This window comes from Pimephales promelas, chromosome 7, assembly GCF_988280905.1.
Source record: "Pimephales promelas chromosome 7, fPimPro1.hap1.1, whole genome shotgun sequence".
In the NCBI taxonomy this organism is placed as follows: Eukaryota; Metazoa; Chordata; class Actinopteri; order Cypriniformes; family Leuciscidae; genus Pimephales; species Pimephales promelas.
Window position 1 is genome coordinate 23,708,175 of NC_142775.1, and position 8,917 is coordinate 23,717,091.

The 8,917-nt window shown below is 39.8% G+C and overlaps 1 protein-coding gene across 2 annotated transcripts; it reads left to right on the plus strand.

Moving 5' to 3' along the window:
• Nucleotides 1-114: 114 nt before the first annotated feature.
• med4 (mediator complex subunit 4) lies at nt 115-3,191 on the plus strand. 2 transcript variants are annotated; one of them, XM_089133228.1, is made up of 7 exons: nt 115-254; nt 510-576; nt 732-938; nt 1,292-1,349; nt 2,045-2,131; nt 2,274-2,405; nt 2,882-3,191. In XM_089133228.1, the coding sequence occupies exons 3-7, from the start codon at nt 813-815 to the stop codon at nt 3,052-3,054; spliced, it is 576 nt and encodes a 191-aa protein (XP_088989354.1). In that variant the 5' UTR covers nt 115-254; nt 510-576; nt 732-812; the 3' UTR covers nt 3,055-3,191. The 2 variants fall into 2 exon arrangements, with proteins under 2 accessions (XP_088989354.1, XP_039511180.1); XM_039655246.2 differs by having other exon boundaries at nt 121-254; nt 768-938.
• Nucleotides 3,192-8,917: the final 5,726 nt, after the last annotated feature.

Below are 8,917 nucleotides of genomic sequence, written 5' to 3' on the forward strand. Positions count from 1 at the left end.
AAGTAAGGATACAACTGTATGATAATAATAATAATAATAATAATAATAATAATAATAATAATGCAAATATTCTTATCGAGCTATTTTGGTCATTTTGGTCTTACTGCCAACAGGTGTCACTGTCTGACACATGCGTTTCTTTTTGGTTTCTCGGTTCTCACGCATGCGCAAGGAATGAGAAACATGGCGGCGGCAGAGAAGCCCACGAAGGAAAAGCTTTTATCTACTCTGGATGATATTGAAGTTTTATCCAGGTTTGTCGTTATATATATTGCACATTTAGATGAAGAATTCATCATTCATGAGATTTCCAGTGATTCTGTTAACAGTTTCTGGTTTAACGTTAGCGATTAATGAATAACGATTAATGAATAAATAAAGTCCCACTCTCTCTTGTCTACCCCAGCCTACTGTTTTTACTGATAATAATACTACTGTGCACACACGGCTCATCTTTCGTTTTTATTTATTTATTGTTTTATATATATATTTTCTTGTTTCTGTTGTAGAGAGTTGATAGAGATGCTAGCACTGTCCAGGTCACAGAAACTGCCCCAGCCCGGAGAGGACACACAGGTGAGAGACACTGTTTATACATACAGAGACAACACTCAATCAATGACTGAGATTGCATGCTTTAAAGTAACTGAAAATCAATTACATTTGCTAAAACAATTAATTAAGAGTCAGTATTAAAATGATGAATTACTATATGCTTGCTTGACTATTAGATGGCAGTGACTGTATGCTGCTGATTCTGTGAACAGATACTGGAGCTGTTAGTGCAGAAAGATAAAGAGTTCCAGGAGCTGATGCAGACGGCGATGGAGCAGGGCAGAGTTCACCAGGAGATGCAGACGCTGGAGAAGGAAGTCGAAAAGAGAGACAGTGATATCCAGCAGCTCCAGAAACAACTCAAAGAGGCTGAGCACATACTGGTGACTGATATGAATCATTTGATTTGAGGCACTCACAAACATCATTCGTCATTTGAAATGCATTTTGATTTAACTCACATTCTTGAACAATTTTAAGTATCCTGGTTATACATCATTCATCTATGAACTATTAGAAATAACAGTAAAGTATACTTAATTACAAGAAACTAACCATATAATTAGTACACATTGCTAATTAATATTGTTGTAATGTTACTTGTTTGTGTATTTACACCGTAACAAAGACAACTTATAATAAAGTGCAACTCATCCAATCTTTTTTTTTTTTTGTATAAAACATGTTTTATATTTATGAGCCTGAGATAATAATTATGTTTTTCATTCATCATCAGGCTACTGCTGTCTATCAAGCAAAAGAGAAACTGAAGTCTATTGAAAAGGCCAGAAAAGGTATTATTTGTTACACAAAATAAGTTGCACTGGGTCAAAATAAATTGCATTGTTGAGAGACAAAAAAAAAAAGTCGCATTGGTCTGTAAGTCACATTTTATTGCACTCTGTAATAATAAAACAAAACATTTAGGAACATTATAAACATGTATTTTATTAGTTTCCCCTGACTCCACAACAAATCCTTTAAGTTTGATTGTATTTAGAACAGAACAGGATGGAAGAATATAAGAATAAAACATAAACTATATTGGCATTCATTATAAGCAACAATATAATTATATACAGCAAGCTTAAACAAATGTATTAAAAGCAAAACTAAAACTGCTGACAATTAGTAAATGTGCTATACAAATAATCTAAGGGCCATGTACCTCTTATTCAGCACAAATCAAAATGTGATTGCTTTGCACATGTTTTGTTTGCTTGACATTAATTGTGTTATATAAGTTGCTTTAGAATTGAAGTTGCAGCATGTTTCAGATAATAAAAAATGTGACTTATATTCCAGTGTATGTGATCATTATCTGTAGAATTGATAGTTATAAGACTGAAATGCAAGTAATTGTAGTTTTTGTTTTACTTTATATTTACTCGATATACCACAGTATCTACTTGTACATTTATGTACACAATTTCCTCAATGTTTCTTCTTCTTTTTTTTTTTTTTTGGTTGTTCTGTTTGTTTTGATTAGGGAGTATCTCTTCAGAGGAGATCATCAAGTACGCTCACAGGATCAGTGCCAGTAATGCAGTTTGTGCTCCTCTGAACTGGGTTCCAGGTAAACAGACTACTACTTCCTTCTGCATCATGTTTTTCCATTCCTGTCATTCCTATCTGACTTGATTTATTCTGAAACATTTCCAATGACTTGATTGGCTGATGTCTGATTGTATCTGTAATCTCATGTGATGTGTGTGTAGGTGACCCCCGCAGGCCGTACCCCACTGATCTGGAGATGCGCAGTGGAATGTTGGGTAACATCAGCAACATGTCCACCAATGGAGTGAATGGACACCTGCCTGGAGATGCATTGGCTGCTGGGAGGTTACCAGGCAGGTTTTTTTCTTCTGTTCAGATGTTTGATTCATCTGTCCATGCTCTCTTCTCTTCTTAGTTGTCTTTATCATGAGCCCATTTCGCACAGAGATTACAGATAATGTGTTGCAGGATCTTTTAATTTTGGTTCATTCACACTGCCAGGGATTTTCTGGAACCTGTGGATGCATTCACACACATCCCATAAAGACATGTGATGACAAACACAAACACGTGTGTCATCACTACGACACACCCCGTACGGCTTTAGCCCTGTCTTTTGTTCATGCAGGCCATGTTGCTGGACTGATTCCAGCGATGTCACTAGGTCCCCATCACTGGATCAATCCCGGGATGTGTTTGCATTCACTTCAGCAGTTCAATGGAAATTTTCTGGGATCAGCGCTCTGTGTGAAAGGGGCTATAAACGTATTATAATGTGTGTGTGATTATGTATTTTTTTGTTAATGTATATTTCTCCTTTTGCTTTTAGATGTACTAACCCCACAGTATCCTTGGCAGTCCACTGATGTTTCCATGGGGATTCTGCCTCCTCACCATGGCAACGATTTTGGGCTGGAGCCACCAGGTCATAACAAAGAAAATGAAGATGATGTTGAGGCCATGTCAACAGATTCCTCCAGCAGCAGCAGTGACTCTGACTGAGTGTGTGTGTGTGTGTTATGTGATGTGTCCACATTAACATGAGTTTGTCCACCTGAACAGCTTGAAAGGTATGAAAGTATGTTGTCTGCGTCAATTCATCTTGTCTCTGTGATTGTGGAGATCTGAGTGGCAACATAAAATGCTACACAGGTCCTTTCTTAAGCAAAACCTCATATACAGCTGGATATATTTTACCAATTTGTTTGATTTTTCATTTTCCAAATGTCTACAGTCATCATTTGTTAGCATAATTTCATTCAACTGGCCTCAAATGTCACCAGTGTGTTGTTTTCATTGTGTGCAGCATGACAGACTCATTTGCATTTTGCATATTTGTAATCTAGTGAAGCGTTAATTTCTGGTTTACAGTTGTGATATAAATAGCATTGTAAATACCTCTGAACTTTCAGGCTGTAAATAAAAGATTTTTTTTTAAGATTATGGTTTTGTTTTTTTATTGGAGCTGCGTCTGATTTAAATGACCTTTTAAGTCATCCCGTGTGTGTGTGTGTATTTGTGTGTGTGTATATATATATATATATATAGGTACATCAGCCTGTAGCCAAGACCTGTTGCCCACTGAAGCTAAGCAGGTTTGAGCCTGGTTAGTACCTGGATGGGAGACTTCTGGGAAAACAAGGTTACTGCTGGAAGAGCTGTTAGTGAGGCCAGTAGGGGGCGATCACCCTGTGGTCTGTGTGGCTCCTAAAGTGATGGGGACACTGTAGCCCCTTCCAGAGCTGAGATATCGAAACTCAAAAATTCGGCCCGAAAAAAAAAAACGACAGTGGTACCCCTTACGGTTTTTTTTTTTTTTTTTTGGGCGAAAAATTAAGTTTCTCCAATCTTCCCAAAACTCTGGATTCTGATAGAGGGCCATGAGACTTAGACCTGAGTGCAAAAATGGAGGCTCTAGCCCCTTCCAGAGCTGAGATATCGAAACTCAAAAATTCGGCCCGAAAAAAAAAACGACAGTGGTACCCCTTACGTTTTTTTTTTTTTGGGCGAAAAAAAAAGTTTCTCCAATCTTCCCAAAACTCTGGATTCTGATAGAGGGCCATGAGACTTAGACCTGAGTGCAAAAATGGAGGCTCTAGCCCCTTCCAGAGCTGAGATATCGAAACTCAAAAATTCGGCCCGAAAAAAAAACGACAGTGGTACCCCTTACGTTTTTTTTTTTTTGGGGGCGAAAAATTAAGTTTCTCCAATCTTCCCAAAACTCTGGATTCTGATAGAGGGCCATGAGACTTAGACCTGAGTGCAAAAATGGAGGCTCTAGCCCCTTCCAGAGCTGAGATATCGAAACTCAAAAATTCGGCCCGAAAAAAAAACGACAGTGGTACCCCTTACGTTTTTTTTTTTTTTTGGGCGAAAAATTAAGTTTCTCCAATCTTCCCAAAACTCTGGATTCTGATAGAGGGCCATGAGACTTAGACCTGAGTGCAAAAATTGAGGCTCTAGCCCCTTCCAGAGCTGAGATATCGAAACTCAAAAAAAAAAAAAAACGTAAGGGGTACCACTGTCGTTTTTTTTTCGGGCCGAATTTTTGAGTTTCGATATCTCAGCTCTGGAAGGGGCTAGAGCCTCCATTTTTGCACTCAGGTCTAAGTCTCATGGCCCTCTATCAGAATCCAGAGTTTTGGGAAGATTGGAGAAACTTAATTTTTCACCCGAAAAAAAAAACGTAAGGGGTACCACTGTCGTTTTTTTTTTTTCGGGCCGAATTTTTGAGTTTCGATATCTCAGCTGTGGAAGGGGCTAGAGCCTCCATTTTTGCACTCAGGTCTAAGTCTCATGGCCCTCTATCAGAATCCAGAGTTTTGGGAAGAGTGGAGAAACTTAATTTTTCGCCCAAAAAAAAAAAACGTAAAGGGTACCACTGTCGTTTTTTTTTTCGGGCCGAATTTTTGAGTTTCGATATCTCAGCTCTGGAAGGGGCTAGAGCCTCCATTTTTGCACTCATGTCTAAGTCTCATGGCCCTCTATCAGAATCTAGAGTTTTGGGAAGATTGGAGAAACTTAATTTTTCGCCCGAAAAAAAAAAACGTAAGGGGTACCACTGTCGTTTTTTTTTTTTCGGGCCGAATTTTTGAGTTTCGATATCTCAGCTCTGGAAGGGGCTAGAGCCTCCATTTTTGCACTCAGGTCTAAGTCTCATGGCCCTCTATCAGAATCCAGAGTTTTGGGAAGATCGGAGAAACTTAATTTTTCGCCAAAAAAATAAAAAAACGTAAGGGGTACCACTGTCGTTTTTTTTTCGGGCCGAATTTTTGAGTTTCGATATCTCAGCTCTGGAAGGGGCTAGAGCCTCCATTTTTGCACTCAGGTCTAAGTCTCATGGCCCTCTATCAGAATCCAGAGTTTTGGGAAGATTGGAGAAACTTAATTTTTCGCCCAAAAAAAAAAAAACATAAGGGGTACCACTGTCGTTTTTTTTTCGGGCCGAATTTTTGAGTTTCGATATCTCAGCTCTGGAAGGGGCTAGAGCCTCCATTTTTGCACTCAGGTCTAAGTCTCATGGCCCTCTATCAGAATCCAGAGTTTTGGGAAGATTGGAGAAACTTAATTTTTCGCCAAAAAAAAAAAAACGTAAGGGGTACCACTGTCGTTTTTTTTTCGGCCCGAATTTTTGAGTTTCGATATCTCAGCTCTGGAAGGGGCTAGAGCCTCCATTTTTGCACTCAGGTCTAAGTCTCATGGCCCTCTATCAGAATCCAGAGTTTTGGGAAGATCGGAGAAACTTAATTTTTCGCCCAAAAAAAAAAAACGTAAGGGGTACCACTGTCGTTTTTTTTTCGGGCCGAATTTTTGAGTTTCGATATCTCAGCTCTGAAAGGGGCTAGAGCCTCCATTTTTGCACTCAGGTCTAAGTCTCATGGCCCTCTATCAGAATCCAGAGTTTTGGGAAGATTGGAGAAACTTAATTTTTCGCCCAAAAAAAAACAAAAAACGTAAGGGGTACCACTGTCGTTTTTTTTTCGGGCCGAATTTTTGAGTTTCGATATCTCAGCTCTGGAAGGGGCTAGAGCCTCCATTTTTGCACTCAGGTCTAAGTCTCATGGCCCTCTATCAGAATCCAGAGTTTTGGGAAGATTGGAGAAACTTAATTTTTCGGCAAAAAAAAAAAAAAACGTAAGGGGTACCACTGTCGTTTTTTTTTCGGGCCGAATTTTTGAGTTTCGATATCTCAGCTCTGGAAGGGGCTAGAGCCTCCATTTTTGCACTCAGGTCTAAGTCTCATGGCCCTATATCAGAATCCAGAGTTTTGGGAAGATTGGAGAAACTTAATTTTTCGCCCGGAAAAAAAAAACGTAAGGGGTACCACTGTCGTTTTTTTTTTTCGGGCCGAATTTTTGAGTTTCGATATCTCAGCTCTGGAAGGGGCTAGAGCCTCAATTTTTGCACTCAGGTCTAAGTCTCATGGCCGTCTATCAGAATCCAGAGTTTTGGGAAGATTGGAGAAACTTAATTTTTCGCCAAAAAAAAAAAAATGTAAGGGGTACCACTGTCGTTTTTTTTTTTCGGGCCGAATTTTTGAGTTTCGATATCTCAGCTCTGGAAGGGGCTAGAGCCTTCATTTTTGCACTCAGGTCTAAGTCTCATGGCCCTCTATCAGAATCCAGAGTTTTGGGAAGATCGGAGAAACTTAATTTTTCGCCAAAAAAAAAAAAAACGTAAGGGGTACCACTGTCGTTTTTTTTTTCGGGCCGAATTTTTGAGTTTCGATATCTCAGCTCTGGAAGGGGCTAGAGCCTCCATTTTTGCACTCAAGTCTAAGTCTCATGGCCCTCTATCAGAATCCAGAGTTTTGGGAAGATTGGAGAAACTTAATTTTTCGCCCAAAAAAAAAAAAAAACGTAAGGGGTACCACTGTCATTTTTTTTCCAGGCCGAATTTTTGAGTTTCGATATCTCAGCTCTGGAAGGGGCTAGAGCCTCCATTTTTGCACTCAGGTCTAAGTCTCATGGCCCTCTATCAGAATCCAGAGTTTTGGGAAGATTGGAGAAACTTAATTTTTCGCCCAAAAAAAAAAAACGTAAGGGGTACCACTGTCGTTTTTTTTTCGGGCCGAATTTTTGAGTTTCGATATCTCAGCTCTGGAAGGGGCTAGAGCCTCCATTTTTGCACTCAGGTCTAAGTCTCATGGCCCTCTATCAGAATCCAGAGTTTTGGGAAGATTGGAGAAACTTAATTTTTCGCCAAAAAAAAAAAAACGTAAGGGGTACCACTGTCGTTTTTTTTTCGGCCCGAATTTTTGAGTTTCGATATCTCAGCTCTGGAAGGGGCTAGAGCCTCCATTTTTGCACTCAGGTCTAAGTCTCATGGCCGTCTATCAGAATCCAGAGTTTTGGGAAGATTGGAGAAACTTAATTTTTCGCCAAAAAAAAAAATGTAAGGGGTACCACTGTCGTTTTTTTTTTCGGGCCGAATTTTTGAGTTTCGATATCTCAGCTCTGGAAGGGGCTAGAGCCTTCATTTTTGCACTCAGGTCTAAGTCTCATGGCCCTCTATCAGAATCCAGAGTTTTGGGAAGATCGGAGAAACTTAATTTTTCGCCAAAAAAAAAAAAAACGTAAGGGGTACCACTGTCGTTTTTTTTTTTCGGGCCGAATTTTTGAGTTTCGATATCTCAGCTCTGGAAGGGGCTAGAGCCTCCATTTTTGCACTCAGGTCTAAGTCTCATGGCCCTATATCAGAATCCAGAGTTTTGGGAAGATTGGAGAAACTTAATCTTTCGCCCGGAAAAAAAAAACGTAAGGGGTACCACTGTCGTTTTTTTTTCGGGCCGAATTTTTGAGTTTCGATATCTCAGCTCTGGAAGGGGCTAGAGCCTCCATTTTTGCACTCAGGTCTAAGTCTCATGGCCCTCTATCAGAATCCAGAGTTTTGGGAAGATCGGAGAAACTTAATTTTTCGCCAAAAAAAAAAAAAGTAAGGGGTACCACTGTCGTTTTTTTTTCGGGCCGAATTTTTGAGTTTCGATATCTCAGCTCTGGAAGGGGCTAGAGCCTCCATTTTTGCACTCAGGTCTAAGTCTCATGGCCCTCTATCAGAATCCAGAGTTTTGGGAAGAATGGAGAAACTTAATTTTTCGCCCAAAAAAAAAAAACGTAAGGGGTACCACTGTCGTTTTTTTTTTCGGGCCGAATTTTTGAGTTTCGATATCTCAGCTCTGGAAGGGGCTAGAGCCTCAATTTTTGCACTCAGGTCTAAGTCTCATGGCCCTCTATCAGAATCCAGAGTTTTGGGAAGATTGGAGAAACTTAATTTTTCGCCCAAAAAAAAAAAAAAAAACGTAAGGGGTACCACTGTCGTTTTTTTTCCGGGCCGAATTTTTGAGTTTCGATATCTCAGCTCTGGAAGGGGCTAGAGCCTCCATTTTTGCACTCAGGTCTAAGTCTCATGGCCCTCTATCAGAATCCAGAGTTTTGGGAAGATTGGAGAAACTTAATTTTTCGCCCAAAAAAAAACAAAAAACATAAGGGGTACCACTGTCGTTTTTTTTTTCGGGCCGAATTTTTGAGTTTCGATATCTCAGCTCTGGAAGGGGCTAGAGCCTCCATTTTTGCACTCAGGTCTAAGTCTCATGGCCCTCTATCAGAATCCAGAGTTTTGGGAAGATTGGAGAAACTTAATTTTTCGCCCAAAAAAAAACAAAAAACGTAAGGGGTACCACTGTCGTTTTTTTTTCGGGCCGAATTTTTGAGTTTCGATATCTCAGCTCTGGAAGGGGCTAGAGCCTCCATTTTTGCACTCAGGTCTAAGTCTCATGGCCCTCTATCAGAATCCAGAGTTTTGGGAAGATTGGAGAAACTTAATTTTTCGCCCAAAAAAAAACAAAAAACGTAAGGGGTACCACTGT

What these genes read in the sequence shown, in the direction of transcription:
- med4 (XM_039655246.2), top strand. Translation starts at nt 175, where the DNA reads ATGAGAAACATGGCGGCGGCAGAGAAGCCCACGAAGGAAAAGCTTTTA. An exon ending in GATATTGAAGTTTTATCCAG is followed by an intron (nt 255 to 509) that starts GTTTGTCGTTAT and finishes TTTCTGTTGTAG; the next exon opens with AGAGTTGATAGAGATGCTAG. An exon ending in TATTGAAAAGGCCAGAAAAG is followed by an intron (nt 1,350 to 2,044) that starts GTATTATTTGTT and finishes TGTTTTGATTAG; the next exon opens with GGAGTATCTCTTCAGAGGAG.